Raw genomic sequence first — 19,668 nt, forward strand, 5'->3', positions numbered from 1 at the left:
TAATGGATTCCGATGGATTCCAGAGGGCTCTGGGGGATTTTCCTGCTGGTATGGCTGGTGCTCCTGTCGAAGCCCAGGTCGCTCTGTAGAATTCAGAGATGACTCAGGTGGTTGAAATGATCGCGCCCAAACGCCCTCTCCCTCTGAGCAGAGCCCAGCCAGCTCCTCTGTATACACCTGAGCTGAGGGCAATGAAGCAAGAGGGGAGACGGCTAGAACGCAGGTGGAGGAAAACGTGTGCTGAGTCTGACTGAACACAGGTAAGAGCCCACTATCAAGCCTACTCTGTGGCAGTGAGGGTGGCAAAGAGACAGTTCTTTTCCACCAGCATTGCATCTTCTCAGTGTCGTCCAGCGGAGATTTTCCGAGTGGTTCGCGGCCTGTTACATTCTGGGCCAGGGAGAGAGACGGTGGAACCCTCGGTGGCACTCTGTGATAAGTTTGCAAGGCACTTTGAAGATAAAGTCACTGAGATTTGTCATGAATTGGAAATCACCATTAATGCAGTTCCATTGGTAGAGGCGTTCAGAGCACCGTCTGGTCCAGTTTTATTGGATGAGTTTCAGTTACGGAGGCCTGAGGATGCAGACAAGGTGCTTGGCCAAGTCCAGTCGACCACTTGTGTGCTTGACCCTTGCCCTTCATGGCTTATTAAATCAAACAAGGAGGGGATGTCCGGCTGGGTCCAGGAGGTTGTAAATTCCTCCTTGAGAGAGGGAGTGGTGCCTAGGGAGGTCAGAGAATTCCGCCACAGATCTCGGTGAAGCCAAATGCCGGTGCATTCGGCCCCCCGAAATCTGTGGTGGAACGGCCTGCCCCCCCACCCCCCCCACGGATCCCCCCCAGGACGAGACTTACCTCGGGCGGATGTTCCAGGTGGTGGCGGCGGCTGGTCTTCCAACCAGCTGCCGCCACCGCTATTTGCAGTCTTGTCGGGGGGGGGGTTATAGAGACGTGATAGGCTACGTAAAGACTTACGTAGTCTATCACATCCCAGTTTAAAAAAAAATGCATATGCAAATGGTGGCGGCAGCCGCCACCGCCGCCATTTATATTCCTTCTTTTCCGCCGTCTTAGTCTACGTAAATATTTAAGTAAACTATTATGACGAAAATAAAGGGGAACGCAAATAGCATAGTGGGCGCTATTTGCCTCCCTTTTTGATTCACCATTTTAGCCTATGTAAATATTTAAGTAGGCTAAAACGGCGAATCAAAAAGGGACACAAATAGCGTCCACCACGCTATTTGCGTTCCCCTTTATTTTTGCCATAATAGTCTACGTAAATATTTACGTAGACTAAGACGGTGAAAAATAAGGAACGCAAATGGCAGCGGCCGTAGCCGCCGCCATTTGCGTACGCGTTTTTGTTTTTTTTTACCCAGAGCCCTCCGCGGCCGGAAATCCAGCTGCGGACGGCTCTGGCCTGGGCCTAGCCAGCTGCTCCGTGGAGCCGCCGCAGAGCAGACCCGGCCGTCGAGGATTCCGGGGGGGAGGACCGGATCGCCTCCCCCCCCAGTCGAGGATTCCAGGGGGAGGGACGGAACGCCCCCCCCACCATGAACATAATCCGCAGAAAGGTAAGTGACTTCCGTACATCCCTAATGGTGTCTGCCGCTTTAAAAGAGGCGGTAATTAGACCAGTCCTGAAAAAGCCTAACCTGGACCCAGAGAATGTTAACAATTATAGGCCAGTGGCCAACACCCCGTTCTTGGGCAAGGTGCTTGAGCGGGTGGTTGTAGGACAGCTCCAGGCACTGTTGAATGAAATGGACTATCTAGATCAATTTCAGTCAGGCTTCAGGCCTGGTTTTGGAACGGAAACTGCCTTGGTCGCCTTTGTCAGGGTGGACACTGAGCCCAAAGAACCTCAGAGCAGTTCTGATTCTGAGGAGGAACAGCCGTCCATGGGAGAGGAGCACGCTCATCCCTCCCAGGCCCTGCAGCTGGCAGAGATTCCTCCTGCAAGCATTCCAGACATAGATAGCAGTCCTGGGAGTGAAGGAGCGTGGGAGGAGGGCTGGCTGGATGCTCGAAGCAGACGCAAAGAGCGACGAGCTATGGAGGGCGCGGAAAAGAGGCGTAGCACCCATTTGGCGTGCAAGCAACGGTCACGTCCAGAGGACCCAAGGGAAAAGGGGAGGGACTCTCCCTATCCCATAAGTTCAGGGTCTGCAAGTGATTCTCGTTCAAACGGGACAACTGTTTCCAACCCAGGGGCATAGGTTACTCTGCTGTTCATAGCTTACTCGCTGGTGATAGAGTTATTAAGTTGTAAAAGGAATAAAGCCTTGAAAAGAATCCTCTGTCTGTGTCGGCTACTGGAGTAGACTCAAAGAGGCCGGCTAGGGCCCCCTGACAGCCTTGTGGGATGATCTCCGCTGGGAGAGGGACAGGGGAGTGCGACCCTGTTGATTCTCCTGGACCTCTCAGCGGCTTTCGATACCATTGACCATGGTATCCTTCTGGATAGGTTGTCTGGGTTGGTAGTTGGAGGCACTGCACTGCAGTGGTTCCGCTCCTACTTGGATGGCCGATTCCAGAAGGTGGTGCTGGGGGATTATTGCTCTGTGCCATGGCAATTGTGCCATGGGGTTCCACAGGGCTCTGTTTTATCCCCCATGCTGTTCAACATCTACATGAAACCGCTAGGGGAGGTTATCCGGAGGTGTGGGCTGAGGTGCCATCAGTATGCGGATGACACCCAGCTCTACCTCTCTTTCTCATCAAACCCAGGTGAGGCAGTGGCTGTTCTGAATCAGTGCCTGGGCACGGTAATGGACTGGATGAGGGCCAATAAACTGAAACTCAATCCAGACAAGACAGAAGTACTGTTAGTGGGTGGTTCATCTGCCTGGCTAGGTGATATTCAACCTGTTCTGGAGGGGGTTGCACTCCCCCTAAAGGATCACATTCGTAGTTTGGGGGTGCTCTTGGATCCAGAACTGTCACTTGAGGCACAGGTGAACTCAGTGGCACAGAGCACTTTTTATCAGCTTAGGCTGGTATACCAACTATGCCCTTATCTGGACAGAGATAGCCTAGCTACAGTTATCCATGCTCTGATAACTTCTCGTCTGGATTACTGCAATGCATTATATGTGGGGCTGCCTTTGAAAACAGTCTGGAAACTTCAGCTAGTCCAAAACAGGGCAGCAAGATTGTTAACAGGGACTGGCCAGTGAGCTCATATTACACCAGTACTTTTTCAGCTGCACTGGCTGCCAGTCCATTTCCAGGCCCGATTCAAAGTGCTGGTATTAACATTTAAAGCCCTTAACGGCTTGGGGCCAGGTTATCCGAAGGATCGCCTCCTCCCATATGTGCCTGCCCAGACCTTAAGATCATCCTCAGCGGCCCTTCTCTGTGAGCCCCTGCCAAAGGAAGTGAGGTGGGTGGCTACTAGGAGGAGGGCTTTTTCTGCTGTGGCACCCTGGCTATGGAATGAGCTCCCTAGTGAGGTTCACCTGGCACCTACATTGTATTCCTTTCGGCGCCAGGTGAAGATCTTTTTATTTTCCCAGGCATTTTAGCATTTTAGCTTTCTAGACTTTTAGCTTTGCTGTTTTAAATCTGTATTTTAAACTCCTGCACTGCTGCTAGGTTTTATTGTGGTTGTATTGTTATATTGTGGTTTTAATGTTCTGTATATTTTACAGAATATATTTTAAATTGTTTTATTGTGTGCTGTTTGGTTTTAATTTTTGTGAACCGCCCAGAGAGCTTCAGCTATTGGGTGGTATAGAAATGAAATAGATAGATAGATAGATAGATAGATAGATAGATAGATAGATAGATAGAGGCAATCGACAGGATATCCCCATAGACTTATACGCAAAATAGAGCCGTGAATTTTGTATATAAGTCTATATATCCATAGGCTTATACGCAAGTTTCACGGCTCTATTTTGTTTATAAGTCCATGGGTGCAACCTGCCGATCGCCTTTTTTTTTTTTTAATGGTGATCGGTGCGGAGGCAAAGGGCTCCAGTTGATTCAGGTCAGCGGCCCTCAGCTTTGCCGAACCCTCGCAGAGTGCAGCCACTCCGCAAGGATTCCGGAGGGGAGGAATGGATCACACACACCCCGTGTGGATTCCCCACTGGAATGGATGGTGGGGAATCCATACATCCCTAACTTATCGCACCTGCATTTTTAAAGTGCTATGTACATAGATGGTGTTACGTTGTCGCTAATAACAACAGCAAAGTAATAGATGGAGGAAGGACTTGTATATTGCAAGGACCTGGGGGCAGGGGCGGGGTGTTTGTAGAAATTGGATCTCCTTGCAGGATTGCTGTCAGTTGAAGGCACACGGTGTCAAGAGGTGATGGGGAAGTTTGCGGCTTCACTGCAGTAATACCTCCAAGTGCCGTGCTTTAGATTTACCCACAGAATTGCACACATTCACTTATATGGGTGGAAGTTAAAAGCTGCACTCGGTGGAACCCTTCAGGTGGAGTTAAACCTCCTCACCCTTGTTACCTCAGCCGTGGAGTATCAAACCTGCTCCACCCTGCATTGTTTCCTGGTTTCTGTTTCTTGGTCATAGTCCTGTGATGGAATGTTGGGAGCTTGCTTTTTAAAATCTTTATCCTTAAGAAAGAGAAATAAAATGTTCTGTACTATTTCCAAACAAGGAGATGTTTGGAAGAGGTAAAGTATATCTCTGTGGCCAAGCGCTTTGAGCTTTTCTTCATGAGGCTGTTAATCGGCTGTTAGTCCACTGTATGTTCTTTTGGTTTCATTGCAGAATTGAGATCCAAGCACTACACGAAGAGCGTTTCCTTTCCTGCTTTTCTGCTACATAACCTCGAAGTGGCATTGTGGTATAGCAGAATAGCACAAATTTGTTGTTGTTCAGTCGTTTCCGACTCTTCGTGACCCCATGGACCATAGCACGCCAGACCTTCCTGTCCTGCGCTCTCTCACGGAGTGTGCTCAAGTCCATATTCATTGCATCAGTGATGCTATCTAGCCATCTTATCCTCTGCCGTCCCCAGGAGGAAATGGTCCTTTCTTACGCTTTCAGAACTAAATGCTGCATTTGTCCTGCTCTAAAAGATCTCTCTGAAAGTGCTGGTTAGACACAGAAGCGTAACTGGGGAGTCACAATGCTCTCTGAAGAACCCATAGACAGCCATGAGTAAGGAATGACAAGTGCGCAATAAATGCCTCATGTAGAATATTTATTTATTCATTTCTATACTGCCCAATAGCCGAAGCTCTCTGGGCAGTTTACAAAATTTAAAACCACAGAGTGCAGCATAAAACAATATAAAATATGAAAGCTTAAAACCACAAAAACAGTACAACCAGCCCTTCAGCTCTCCACATCTTCCAAATTCTCCCACCATTGTGCAAATTTCTTCCTGAATCATTTCTATAAGCTCTCCGATGGCCCCTGAAACTATTTTTTTGCATCCTGCTCTTTTTAATGGAAAGGTGGGATGTAAATTAAATAAATTGATGGCTTCTGGTTTTATTTGAAGGAAAAGCAGAAAATATGCTCTGTCAGTTGTATTTGCCAACCTTACTCCAAACTTCTGCCTGCTTACCTTAATTAGCTTTTTCTTTGTTTGTGTTTCTTTTAGATTGACGTGATTGTAACTTTGGGTGGACTCGGAGGTCGCTTTGACCAAATCATGGCATCTGTAGAGACTCTCTTTCATGCAATTAAGATAACCCCCTTTCCCATCATAGTTATTCAAGAGTGTTCCCTGATATACCTACTTCAGCCTGTAAGTAAAATGAAGCCTAAGGTGTTTGGGTTTAAAAAAAAAACAGCATAAAGATCCTGGTTCTGTTGGTCGTACAAATTTTGTCGTCTTTAGTAAGAATTATGACTATTACAGTTGGGAAATCAATATATAATGTGAAACATAGCCAGTGTGTTGGTTCTATCTATTCAGGTTCACAGCCTAGTGACTGACTCAGAAATAAAGACAAAGGACCTCATAAAGCCAAAGTTCAGTTCTTTTTTGAAGTCCCATTAATTGCAATGCAAGATGTTCACAGTGCAATCCTATACATATCTCCTCAGAAGTAAGTCCTATTGAATTCAGTGCTGCTTACTCCCAGGTAAGTGTTTATAGGAATGCAGCCTTAGGCTCATGTTTAATTCTTCCATTGAAATCAATGGGACTCAAATAGTGCTTAGGCTTGGCTGGATCATATCCAGATTGTACTGTCCAACCTTTCACATTGACTCTTTAATTTAAACACAGAAGCTAAGCTGAACCAGCTTTTCTAACAGTTGCTTCTGTGCTGCTTGCTCCCCAGCTTTATAGACTACAGTCAAAATTACCTTAAAATACCAAAGGGGGAGGGATCACCACGACAACAGAAGGAGAAGCCAATGGTGGCTTGCCCGGATTTTTCAAGGAGCCAGCTTTGGTTCACGCAGGGTTCCATGAACGAGTGCACTGCAGCATTCTAAGTCCCTTCACAGGAACATACTTCCAGGTAGGGTAGGGGGACTGGAGTGAACATCATCAGATTGGCAGGAGCTGATCAACCAATGCGAGAGGCTTTCCCATCCTTCCTTACAGCTGACAAAGCTGCGAACAATTGAAGCTTTGAGGCTTTGCATTAATTACTCCAAAGTAGACATTAAAGAAACACAGGTGCAGCCTTCTTTCTCCCCCGAAGCTCCTGATGCTGCAAACAATTGAAGCTTCGCATTAGTAACTGCCTTACAACTGAGAAAGCAGCTTTGACATAGCACTTCACAGCCTTTAGGAGAGTTAACCCTCTGAATACTGGAAGCATGGTGCCGCCAACCAGCCTACTTTCTAATCTCCTTTCTGCTGAAGCTCCCGATGCTGCAAAGGATCGAAGCTGCAAATAAATTACTTCCAAAAAGCAAGGAAGCAAACATCAAAGACATGCAGCTTCAACATTAAGGCTCCTAAATGCGTTATTTCAATGCATGGTTATCTCGGTAACTTCTGGAGTGCGCATTTCAGGAACAAGCCTCATTGACCACAATGGGAATTACTTCTGAGTAGACTCATATGTTTTTGCTGGGAAACACAGGGATGGGAAACACCCATTGACCAGGACCATGGTGAAAGGCACACCCTTGGGCAGGGCTAGCATACCCGAGGTCAGTGCAGGGGTTGGGGCACACAACAACTATACCATGGAGAACCCAACTTAAGGAAAAGAATCAGATGTAAAGTAGTCTCAGGAAATCTGTTTTTTCTGCTAAAAGCTCCAGGGTGGCTGTGGGATGGCCACGACGTCATGTGCCCCAAATGACTCAAATTGGAGCCAGCTTGCAGCAAATCGACCGTGGGGACAACCCCCAGGGTTGCACATGTACAGTAATGCACATTTGAGTGGCATTGGAGCTCGTTGGACCACTTATGGCAGTGGTACACATGCCAGTAACGTTGGCCGCCGATGCATGAAAATAAACGTTTGAGGCAGATAGCCGTGCCCTTGCTTTTTCTCATTTGAGAAGCCACTGAGAGGGTTACATTATTTGGCTCTGGGCCAAATCACATTCCCCCCACTCACCCACCCAATGGATACTGCCTGCAGTATATCCCACCTTGGCTTTCTGTCCCTGACTCCATTCACAGATCAGCCCTACATGGAATATAGTTGCTGGCCAGGGTAAACACATTAAAATACAAAAGTAAATTCTTTTTCTCAGTTTATGAGACCCTCATGGTTTAAGAAGGATGTTCTGTGTAGAAGCTCCTCTGCTATTACTACGAGAGATCACTGTTATTATCATTTGCAGAGCTGAAAAGCTACTAACATCTTTTTATATATAAACTGAAGGAGGTAATTTTGATGCAGTTTGGATTTAGGGAGTATTTACATGTAAACAATTTGCCCACACAGATTGACACTGCGAATTAAATTTAGATGACTTTGGGGAAGGCCTCTTTTGAAGCATCTCAGCAAGTTGGCAGTGCCCAGTTCAGAACATAAAATGGTTGCTGTTATTACGAAGTTGCATTAAAGCATCTAAATGGTTTTTGAAATACCAGCGTTTAATATTTGTGCAAAGAGGTCATTTGAAGCAATAATGAAACCATTAACAATTTTACAAACTCGCTCTGCCTCATTATTAATAATTGTGTGTTATGTGCTGCTATTTAACTTCAGAATGCCAGGCACCTATTTTGTTTAGCTGAAAGTTGTTTACCCTCCTCTGCTTTACTCTGTTCATAAATGTGCTAATAAGGAATTTTCAAGTTGATCTCATGATCATCTAAATTTTATTCCAATTGTCATCCTTTTTAGGGAAAAAAATGCTTTTAGCCCCCCTGGTTGCAGAATGAGCCTAGGAATCATAACTAGATGTAATTTGCGTTGGTTGACTGAAATCAGAAACTAGCCTAAATATCAGCTTTAAGAGGTGGAATTGTTTCAATATGTGCTGATATGTACGGCAGTGCAATGGGAGACCCTCTACACTGACCACAGCTACCCGGCTATGTATGGTGGCTGTTTGCCAGCTTTGGGATGCCCAAAATAACTTGGGGCTGCGGGAGGCAAATTGGGAGGGTCACAAGTTGTGGAGGCCTGATGTGCAGGAGGCTCCAGCGCATGGATGGCAAAGTGAAATGAGAGGGTCATGGTAAAATACTGGAACATTTCAAATCCAGTGAGTGGTAGGCAATACAGGGAATATAGATAAATAGTGTTACAGGCTAGCACAGCCTGTGATCCACTAAGCTGAATGCAGCTCACCAGCCAGGTATTTATTATTTATTTATTTACTACATTTATATACTGCCTTTCTGCCAAAGAAGACAAGTTACTGTATAACACAATGCTGTACAACCTAATCCACATGGCACAATGAGATCTGAAGCAAATTCAGATGCCAAGATGTCCATATTGTTAGATCAGCCTTCCCCAACCTGGTGCCCTCTAGATGTGTTGTACTACAACTCCCATCATCCGCATGAAGCTCAACACATCTGGAGGGTTGGGGAAGGCTGTGTTACATAACGAAGCTGGATAATGACCAGGTGGAATGGTCACTGCAGGAAGGCAGTTCTAGGAGGGGAGGAGCCAAAGAGCAATTGGTCCTAGCCCAGCCAGTGGAACGGCCCTTTCCATTTCAGCTTCCCCTGTAATGAAACCAAATAGACTGGGTGTGACAGAAGTGTGGAATGGCTGCTGGTATAAATGTGGCCTACCAGGTGCTTGAGAGTTCCCCTTGTTTTGTTTCTTTTTCTTTCAGTAGTTGTAGGTTTATTAGGAAAACTCAGCCATAGGCCATTGTGTTATACACAACTGAATGCAAAGAAAAACCATGGCAAGCAAAAAATACAACAGCAAATATTTACAAGCATCTTGATGTTCAAAGATAAAGCCACACCTGTTCCTAAAAACGTTATTTGTAAGGCTGCCACACAATTAAAGAACTCTTCAGTTGATTTTTTGCCATTCGAGGCAGGTAGGGCGGCCACTTCAGCATCACTAAAGGACACAGATATGCATAAAATTTGTATATGCTAATTCACAGGTATAAATGCGAATTTAGACATTATTATTATTATTGTTATTATTACAATAGAAATACAATGTCATGGTGGGGAAGACCGTGACAAGGTGACCTGTGTGCCTTCCTGTTCAGGCCGCTGTCCAGGTGCTAACTATTGATGGACATCTTCTAGGCCCAGCTCTCCCTTCTGACGGTTCTTTTATCTTTAAACCAGACTTGGACGGGAGAGCCCTTCAAACAGGGGATGCCTTCAAACAGATGACAGTCCTCTGGGAGCCCTTCAAACATAGATCAGTCCTCTGTAAAAGAGGACACATGGCCACCCTAAGCAGGCAGCAAAAGCAGGAAGCCTAGCGGGCCAGTGTACATGTCCCTTGAGCTATGTTTGGCTCTGTAGGTCATAGGTTATATCGGCCTGCTGTAGATTATTTTCTTCCATTTCTTCAGGCGTGGGAAGTTCAGAGAAGCTTAGTTTCCTTGGGAAGAGAGAAAGTATAAGGGACTTTTAAACAAAACTGGGCTTATTTAAAATGTGCAGGTTGCAAAGAAATGATTGGGGTATAAAACATCAGTCCAGGCCTAGGAACCAACTAGCTTGCTTTGGCCGCTGAACTTACAAGGACAAAAATCATGCTTGTCAAACTTCCTTTTCAGAGCTTAGGGACACAACAGACATTACTTTAAAGATGTAGCTAGCAGCTACATCTTTTTTTTTTTTTTCATTCCAGAGTAGGTCCATGGGGCCTTGTGCCAGGACCCTATCATGGGGGGCAGGGGTTCTTAACCACACTATGGGCCCAGTTTGGTTTGGAGAGACCACACCTGCAATTTCTACTGGACAATAGTGATCTATTTGCTGTATGGATCATTCTAAATGGACAGTGGTAGGCTCAAGTCTTTTCACTTACGTGTGGAGTACAATTTTGACATGGCAGATCAGTTAGACAAGTGATAATTTGAAGCTTGCTAGACATATTGCTCATGGCATAGTAAAACTGTTCTTGTACGATTTCATAGGAATAAGTTCCGCCACCCCCAATCCTACAGTTAGAAAACTAGAATGTCAAGGGGAAGGCTAGGATAGAACCCTTGTCCTTATCAGATTTCCAGATGTTTGCAACTGGCAGTGGCTTCTGGGAGCCAAAGCCTCAAGCATCTGGATATCTACCTTCTGCCCACCCCTAATCTAGATTTTAATATGGTAGAGGCTTGGCCATTCAGGTCACATTCCTATGTATATTTAGACAAAAAAAAGTTCTACAGCTCCCAGTATTCCCCAGCCAAGCTGGCTGGGGAATGCTGGGAACTGTAGGACATTTTTCTTTCTTAAACATGGATAGGCTTGCACCCTCAATCATGCAGTACCTCCACCTACAGTCTAAAGTAGAACAATCCAGGGTTTTATCCTGTGATGAACTGTTTGGCTAAAGAGCTTGCTTGAATTGGCTCTTAGAAAGCATTTTAAATTGTTCAGATGAAAGGATGTTTAATGGATGCAGGGGGGTTCCTCACTCTGCCACATTCTACTTCACAAGAAAGGAAATGTAGAGAAAAAAAATGTGTATGTGCAGATGAAAGCTTGATTGTGTGTGTGTGGGGGGGGGGTTAAGCTTCAACCAAGGACATTTTTCTTTGAAGGAATTCTTGATGTGCTCGGCCATTTAGGCTAAAACAAATTTAAAAAGCAGAATTATGTGCTAACATCCTCACTAAATAATAATTACGGTAATATTCTGAGTGATGAAAATGAATCATTAATAAGATAGAATCGCTATTTATGAGCAAGCGGCACACAGAATAATAGGCTCAAGTTACAGGAAGCCAGATTCTGGCTGAACAGCAGGAAAACTTCCTGACTGTTAGAGCAATATGACAATGGAACCAGTTACCTAGGGAGGTGGTGGGCTCTCCCACACTGGAGGCCTTCAAGACAAGGCTGGGCAGCCATCTGTCAGGGATGCTCTGACTTGGATTCCTGCACTGAGCAGGGGGTTGGACTCGATGGCCTTGTAGGCCCCTTCCAACCCTACTATTCTATGATTCTGTGTAACAGCCTGTACCCTTTTATGCTCAAAATTCAACTAATGTCAATTACCATTAGGCTAAACTTCCTTGAACACCAGACCCTTCAGAGTCATGTTTATCATTGCTAGCCATGGTCAGAATGAATGGTTCAAAGTTTCATGTACATACTTTCTCATTTTCTGCTACCATGCTCCTCAGGAGTACAGAAACATTACACTCCGTACACTGAGCATAAGTTACCTTTTATCTGTGAATTTTACAACAGTTTGTAATACAAGATAGTAGGATTTATGGCCAAGAAATAAGGAGATGTCCAAGAATTAATGGGGCATGGGTTTTACATTATGCCAAGCTGAGTTCAGTGTAACCCATGCAAGATTTCAACACTGCGGCGCAAGCTATTTCTACTTGCACTTGAAAATCCATTATGGACGCATATTTTTGTCAGCTATCTAATGCTGCAGAAAGGATGTATGGAATGTTTCGGCAACCCTTTTCTTCCTTGCAACTTTCTTGTGTGTGTCTCCTCTTCACCACCATCTTCACAATTCTCGTTGTGAGGTCCATCCTGCGTTTTTCTGTGACCCGGGAAGACCCTGGCTCAGACTCACCTCAGACACAAATGCACTAGGGTGGCTGCTACTTATGCCGCTTCATGCCCTCTCCCCCTGCCCCGACCCCCCAATTTGCAATATAGGGATGCTATTAGCCCACTTTGCTTGGTTGTTGGAAGGATTGCTGCAATCATGTATGTGAAGCACTTTAAACATTTGAAATGTGGTATATAAATGCTAAGGATTATTATTCCTATTATTGTTGGTGTTTTTCTTATTAGCAAAATGCCCATCGTTATTGTGGAAAGGGTGCATATATTCCCTACCCAATGGCTCCCCCATGCAGAAGAGGGCCAGGGCATACTTTGTCAGGTGCAGAAAGTAGGCTTGGGGACAGAGACTTGGCTCCAGAGAAGTCCATGTGCACTTGCGAAGCACTTCTGCATATTCACGGGGGTGATTTGAGGGGAAGCCACTCAAAGGGGTGTTAAAGGCCTCCCCCCCATATGCAGAGGTACGGCATCGTACCATTCACTGTTGTCCTGAATAGCTACCATTCACTTCCATAGAAAGAAGTAAATAGGTGCACTTTAGGAGACCACTGAGGCAGGGGTTATTATTAGGACATTATTAGGGACTCTGGATCCCTGCAAAAAGGTGCAGAGTACAGTTTGAAAATAGAAATTGGAATGGAGAGCCTGGGGGCAAGGTTTCTCCTTGGATCCTGACTACTCCAAAGAATAACACTGAGAGAGAGAGAGAGAGAGAGGCAAGGGAACACAGCGAAAGGAAGCATGAAAGGGAAGCTTGTTAAATGTGCCTGGGACCTTGCACTGGCTTGAGACCCTGAAATCCCTCAGCACAATGCCCTGGGCTCCCAGCCTACCCCCCAATCTCCCCCACCCCCGAGCTTAAAAGACAGCAGTTCATAACAGTGACATCGCTTTTGCTCCCACTGCAAGGCCTACCTGGCCCCCTGAGTTTCCGAGAGGCCCGCAGAAGGTCAGTGAATTGCAGTCACGTGCCCAGTACAAGAAGTCCTTGGGTGTCCCAGGCAAGTCTTTTGAGCTTGCACAGTGATTGGGCTGCACCAAAGGCATGGAAGCCATCTGGAAAGCCACAATGAGTGATTCACATGAGGTGTCTATCTGGGTATACGGGGCAACAGATCAATGTGGGCATATGTGGCCGTAAGGTGGTGCAAGAAAGAGGAGAACTCTGGTCCTAGAGATATGAGTATGGCACCAGAGGAGGAGAGAGAGAGTGCTAGGAAGGATTTTGAGGAATGAGCTGTGAGCCAAGCGAACTCTGGTTACTCGGTCCATGCTGGGTCCCTCATTCAAAAAGTGTGCTGGGTGTTCAGAATTAAGGGCAGTTATAGACTTCAGGTTGGGAGCATAAAAGAGCAATAACTTTGTGGGGAGTCAGGATGGGGTAGAACAATAGTCAATAGCTTGTCTCTGGACAATGACAGGAAACTTTCCTTTGGATTCCTGGCTACTTGAATGAATTAAAGAGAACCGACTAAGCAATAGAAAGCCATGCTTCCAAGGGACAATTAGGTAGACTTACTCGAAACAAAAGGGTACCACCACAATGGCCAGGTGGTGCTTTCCCCTGCTGATATAACTTGAGGTGAGGACGCATCAGGATTGGACCACCTGCATACTGCAGAAGGGCAACTCAATTAAGGCAGAGGACATATAGGTCATGAACTTCAATTACAATGAAGGCAGGCAGCCTAGCACACTAACTTCAGGATCCCCTTGCTCTTAGTTGCCACAAGACCCTTGGTCATGCAGCCTTTTCCAGAACAGAAGACGTATCTGACAAGATGCTAGGATGGTGTCAAAAATCGAGAATCCAAACCACATGTGCACAAGAGCCATCATGGCTGAGCTTCTCAGTAACAGCCATGAAGCTCCCTGTGTGACCTTGGATCAGTAGCTCTTTTTCAACCTAACGTAGGTCACAGAGTTTTGTGAGGGTAAAATGAGAGGTGGGGGGAGAACCTTGTATACCACCATGAACTTCCTAGAAGAAAGGTGGGATATTAAAAAATTAAAATAAATTAGATAAAATAAGCTAGATGAGATTCCATCCATGCCTGGAAAATGTAAATCGCAAGCGTGGGCCCCCTATCCAGATCAGAACTGGTGGGGAGGTAGGGGGGGCTTTAACCCTTTGCCTACTGCTGCGGTCCCAGTCTAGTCAGACCGCACTCCATATCTTCCATTTGTATCAGAAGAAAAGCTTCCATTTCAGGGTTTAGGGTTTAAGATTTTTATTTTTTATTTTGCTTTGACAAGCAACCCCATTTCAAAAATACTATGACATGTGGCATGAAGAGCTGCTAATTGAGAAGCACAGGTCCGAAGTGTCCTTGCATATGTGGGATTAGGTGCATGGTTTGTTGGGTCCAATAAATTTTCTTAATCTGTTGCTTCTGAAACAGATTGAAGGAAATGAAAAAGCTCCTCATGAAGAGAAGAACATTTCAATAACCCAATCTGATCAAAATAACTGTAGGAGATTATTACGCAGAAAATAAATTATTTCTTAAGCTACATGGATAAAATTGGATTTATGCATTGCTGCAATTCTGCGCCCAGGTTTCATTGAATTCAGTGGGATCTGCCTGTGCATACTGTATATAATAGCAAGATTGCATCCTAGAAATACAGTGGCTGCAATCTAAGGCACAGTGACGTCAGAATGAGTCCTAATGAACGTAGTGGGTCTGGCATCAAGTTAAAGAGGCAGAGGTTCAGGTAAGCCATGCTTTATAAAGCTGTAGTTTGTGGTGAGTGTATTCTCTAGTTATATATTCATGGATACTTGGTGCATGTGGCTATCGTGACACAGTAATCTAGATGGATCACAGACATGCAACTACCTTTGTGCCAAGTGAAACCTGCAAGAAAGAAACAAAACCCTCTCCTTGTAAATTAGATGTTATCATGTTAGGTGTACAAAACACTATTTATCATCCCCCACCCCCCACCCAACTTCTCCCCACAACCACCAAATCCGCAGTTATATTCAGAGCTGCATGGATTTTTTTTTCCCAGGCACATTTTATCTAGGAAAGAAAGAACGTTTTAACTTGTTTCATCATATACCTAATAATGTGTTTCCAAGAAATGAACATGTATTTTTGAAGAGGAAGTTATTAAACATAATGTTGTAACTGTTCTGTATAAAGGAATAAAATGGATGGTTGGAAACGCATGCCTAGAGTACAGTTATAAGTCATGCAGAAGCAGAAACCTGCAATACTCTTTTATTACTGTTCTAGGAAAAACAAGATAATGATATCTGCTACTTACTATGTACTTCCTCATTTAAATGATTGCCCTTGCCAAATTGATCAATGCTTATACTGCCTTTAAAAGGTGGCTCCATTTTATCACATTTAATTTGTGGGCATTTTGCCAGGAGGCACCGTAAACTATAGACTTTGCTACAAGATTATTATGATGGTTTTCAAGCTTTCTACCTCCAGTGCAGTCTTACCACGTTGTCTGCTAAGGAACTTCTGCATGTTGCAGAGGATTCTGGGGCATGTCCTAGGCAGGACACATGCTCATTTCAGATGGGGCATTAGCCAGGCCTTTGGGGCCCCACTGTTGCTCTGTATGCACTGAGTACATGATCTAAGATGCAGCAAACATTCACTTCCTAGGGTGGCCATATGTCCTCTTTTATATTATTATTATTATTATTATTATTATTAAATTTATTAATCGCCCATCTGGCTGATCACCCAGCCACTCTGGGTGATGTACAGCATACAATAAAACAGTGTAAAACAATAAAATTCTACAATAATAACATTTTCTAAAATACCCTAACCCACCCCAAATGCCTGCCTGAACAACCACATTTTTAATGCACGACGGAAGCTCATTAAAGAGGGGGCATGACGGAGTTCCCCTTCATGGATCACTGCCTTGTTGTGGCGAAGGGGCTTGCGTAACTCAATGAAGCCATAAGCTATGCCGTACAGGGCCACCCAAGAAGGACAGGTCATGGCAGAGAGTTCTGACAAAATGTGGTCCACTGGAGAAGGAAATGGCAACCCACTCCAGTATTCTTGCCAAGAAAACCCCATGGAACGTATCACAAGGCTAAAAGATATGACGCCGGAAGATGAGCCCCTCAGGTCGGAAGGTGTCCAATATGCTACTGGGGAAGAGCAGAGGATATTTCCAAGTAGCGCCAGAAAGAGTGAAGCGGCTGGGCCAAACACGAAAGGACACTCAGCTGTGGATGTGTCTGGTGGTGAAAAGAAAATCCGATGCTGTAAAGAACAATATTGTTTAGGAACCTGGAATGTCAGATCAATGAATCAAGGTAAGCTGGAGGTGGTCAAACATGAGATGGCAAGACTGAACATCGACATCTTGGGAATCAGCGAACTAAAATGGACAGGCATGGGCGAATTTAATTCAGGTGACTATCATATCTACTATTGTGGGCAAGAATCCCTTAGAAGAAATGGAGTAGCGCTCATAGTCAACAAAAGGGTGGGAAAAGCAGTACTGGGGTACAATCTTAAAAATGATAGAATGATCTCAGTACGAATCCAAGGCAAACCATTCAACATCACAGTAATTCAAGTCTATGCCCCAACCACTGAGGCCGAAGAAGCTGAGGTTGATCGGTTCTATGAAGACCTACAACACCTTCTAGAACTAACACCAAAAAAAGATGTCCTCTTCATCATAGGGGATTGGAATGCTAAAGCAGGAAGTCAAGAAATCACCGGGATAACAGGCAGGCATGGCCTTGGTGTACAAAATGAAGCAGGACAAAAGCTAACACTCTTTTCCAACAGCACAAGAGGCGACTCTACACATGGACGTCACCAGATGGTCAATATCGAAATCAGATTGATTATGTCCTTTGCAGACAAAGATGGAGAAGCTCCATACAGTCAGTAAAAACAAGACCTGGAGCTGACTGTGGCTCAGATCATGAGCTGCTTCTTGCAAAATTTCGGCTTAAATTGAAGAACGTCGGGAAAACCACTAAACCGTTCAGGTATGACCTAAATCATATCCCTTCTGAATATACAGTGGAGGTGAGGAATAGATTTCAGGGATTAGACCTGATAGACAGAGTGCCTGAGGAACTATGGACGGAGGTCCGTAACATTGTTCAGGAGGCAGCAACGAAATCCATCCCAAAGAAAAAGAAATGCAAGAAAGCAAAGTGGCTGTCTGATGAGGCTTTACAAGTAGCTCACGAAAGAAGGGAAGCGAAAAGCAAGGGAGAAAGGGGAAGATACATCTAACTGAATGCAGAGTTCCAGAGAATAGCAAGGAGAGACAAGAAGGCCTTCTTAAATGAACAATGCAAAGAAATCGAGGAAAACAACAGAATGGGAAAGACTAGAGATCTCTTCAAGAAAATTGGAGATCTCAGGGGAACGTTTTGTGCAAAGACGGGCATGATCAAGGACAAAGAAGGCAGGGACCTAACAGAAGCAGATGAGATTAAGAAGAGGTGGAAAGAATACACAGAAGAACTATACAGGAAAGATCTGAATGTCCCTGATAGCCATGATAGTGCGGTCACTGAACTTGAGCCAGACATCCTAGAGAGTGAAGTCAAGTGGGCCTTAGGAAGCATTAGTAACAACAAAGCTGGCGGAGATGACAGTATTCCAGCCGAGCTATTTAAAATCCTAAAAGATGATGCTGTTAAAGTGCTGCATTCAATATGCCAACAAATCTGGAACACTCAGCAGTGGCCACAAGACTGGAAAAGGACAGTTTACATTCCAATTCCAAAGAAGGGCAGCGCCAAAGAGTGTTCAAACTACCGCACAATTGCACTCATTTCACATGCCAGCAAGGTGATGCTCAAAATCCTACAAGCTAGGCTTCAGCACTATGCGAACCGAGAACTACCGGAAGTACAAGCTGGGTTTAGAAGAGGCAGAGGAACTAGAGATCAAATCGCCAACATTCGCTGCATCATGGAGAAAGCAAGAGAATTCCAGAAAAACGTCTATTTCTGCTTCATTGACTACGCTAAAGCCTTTGATTGTGTGGATCACAACAAACTGTGGCAAATTCTTAAAGTGATGGGAGTACCAGACCACCTTACCTGTCTCCTGAGAAACCTGTACGAGGGTCAAGAAGCAACAGTCAGAACCAGACATGGAACAACCGATTGGTTCAAAATTGGGAAAGGAGTACGACAAGGCTGCATATTGTCACCCTGCTTATTTAACTTATATGCAGAGTACATCATGAGAAATGCCGGGTTGGATGAATCAGAGGTCGGAATTAAGATTGCTGGGAGAATTATCAACAACCTCCGATATGCAGACGATACCACCCTAATGGCAGAAAGCGAAGAGGATCTCAAGAGCCTCTTGTTGAGGGTGAAAGAGGAGAGTGCAAAAGCTGGTTTGAAACTCAACATTAAAAAAACGAAGATCATGGCATCTGGCCCCATCACTTCCTGGCATATAGAAGGGGAAGAAATGGAAGCAGTGACAGATTTTACTTTCTTGGGCTCCAAGATCACCACAGACGGTGACTGTAGCCATGAAATTAAAAGACGCTTGCTCCTTGGGAGGAAAGCTATGGCCAACCTAGACAGCATAGTAAGAAGCAGAGACATCACCTTGCCGACAAAGGTCCGTCTAATCAAAGCTATGGTTTTCCCAGTAGTAATGTATGGCTGTGAGAGCTGGACTATAAGGAAGGCTGAGCGCCGAAGAATTGATGCTTTCGAACTGTGGTGCTGGAGAAGACTCTTACGAGTCCCCTGGACTGCAAGGAGGTCAAATCAGTCCATCCTAAAGGAAAATCAACCCTGAGTGCTCATTGGAAGGACAGATACTGAAGCTGAAGCTCCAATATTTTGGCCACCTAATGCGAAGAGAAAACTCCCTGGAAAAGACCCTGATGCTGGGAAAGACTGAAGGCAAAAGGAGAAGGGGACGGCAGAGGATGAGATGGCTAGATAGCATCACGGATGCAATGAATATGAACTTGAGCACGCTCCGGGAGAGAGCGCAGGACAGGAAGGCCTGGCGTGCTATGGTCCATGGGGTCACGAAGAGTCGGACACGACTGAACGACTGAACAACAACAACAAATGACGGAGTTCCCTAGGGAGGGAGTTCCACAGAGTGGGGGCCACCACAGAAAAGGCCGTCTCCCTCGTACCCACCAGTCTAGCTGTCCTGGCTGATGGGACAGACAGAAGGCCACCCGAGGCTGATCTTGTTAAGCGGCCTGTCTGGTGCTGCTGGAGGCGCTCCTTAAGATAGGCTGGGCCAGAACCATATAGGGTTTTAAAGGTCAAAACCAACACCTTGAATTTGGCCCGGAAAACAACTGGTAACCAGTGCAACTCCTTCAGCACTGGAGTGATGTGATCTCGCCGGCGGCTGCCTTTAATCAGGCAAGCCGCTGCGCTCTGTACCAGCTGCAGCTTCCGAACCGTCTTCAAGGGTAACCCCACGTACAGCGCATTACAGTAGTCTAAATGAGAAGAGACCAGGGCATGTACTACCGTTGGGAGCAGATGGTCGGGAAGGAAGGGGCGCAGCCGCCGTATCAGATGGAGTTGATTTTATTTATTTATTTA

The 19,668-nt window shown here is 45.3% G+C and overlaps 1 protein-coding gene across 12 annotated transcripts in view; it reads left to right on the forward strand.

Moving 5' to 3' along the window:
* Nucleotides 1-19,668, forward strand: part of TPK1 (thiamin pyrophosphokinase 1) — a 417,079-nt gene that overhangs the window by 252,868 nt on the left and 144,543 nt on the right. For 8 of the 12 annotated variants that reach the window (XM_084857754.1, XM_084857756.1, XM_084857761.1 and 5 more), the window contains one exon: nt 5,595-5,741. The exons of the other annotated variants lie outside the window; for them this stretch is intronic. In XM_084857754.1, the coding sequence (XP_084713880.1) occupies nt 5,595-5,741 (147 nt within the window). The remainder of the gene's footprint in view (nt 1-5,594; nt 5,742-19,668) is intronic. 12 annotated transcript variants of the gene reach the window in all.

The sequence above is a fragment of the Heloderma suspectum genome, chromosome 5 (assembly GCF_057233095.1).
Source record: "Heloderma suspectum isolate Gila_16-S chromosome 5, 16-S_ref, whole genome shotgun sequence".
Lineage (NCBI taxonomy): Eukaryota > Metazoa > Chordata > Lepidosauria > Squamata > Helodermatidae > Heloderma > Heloderma suspectum.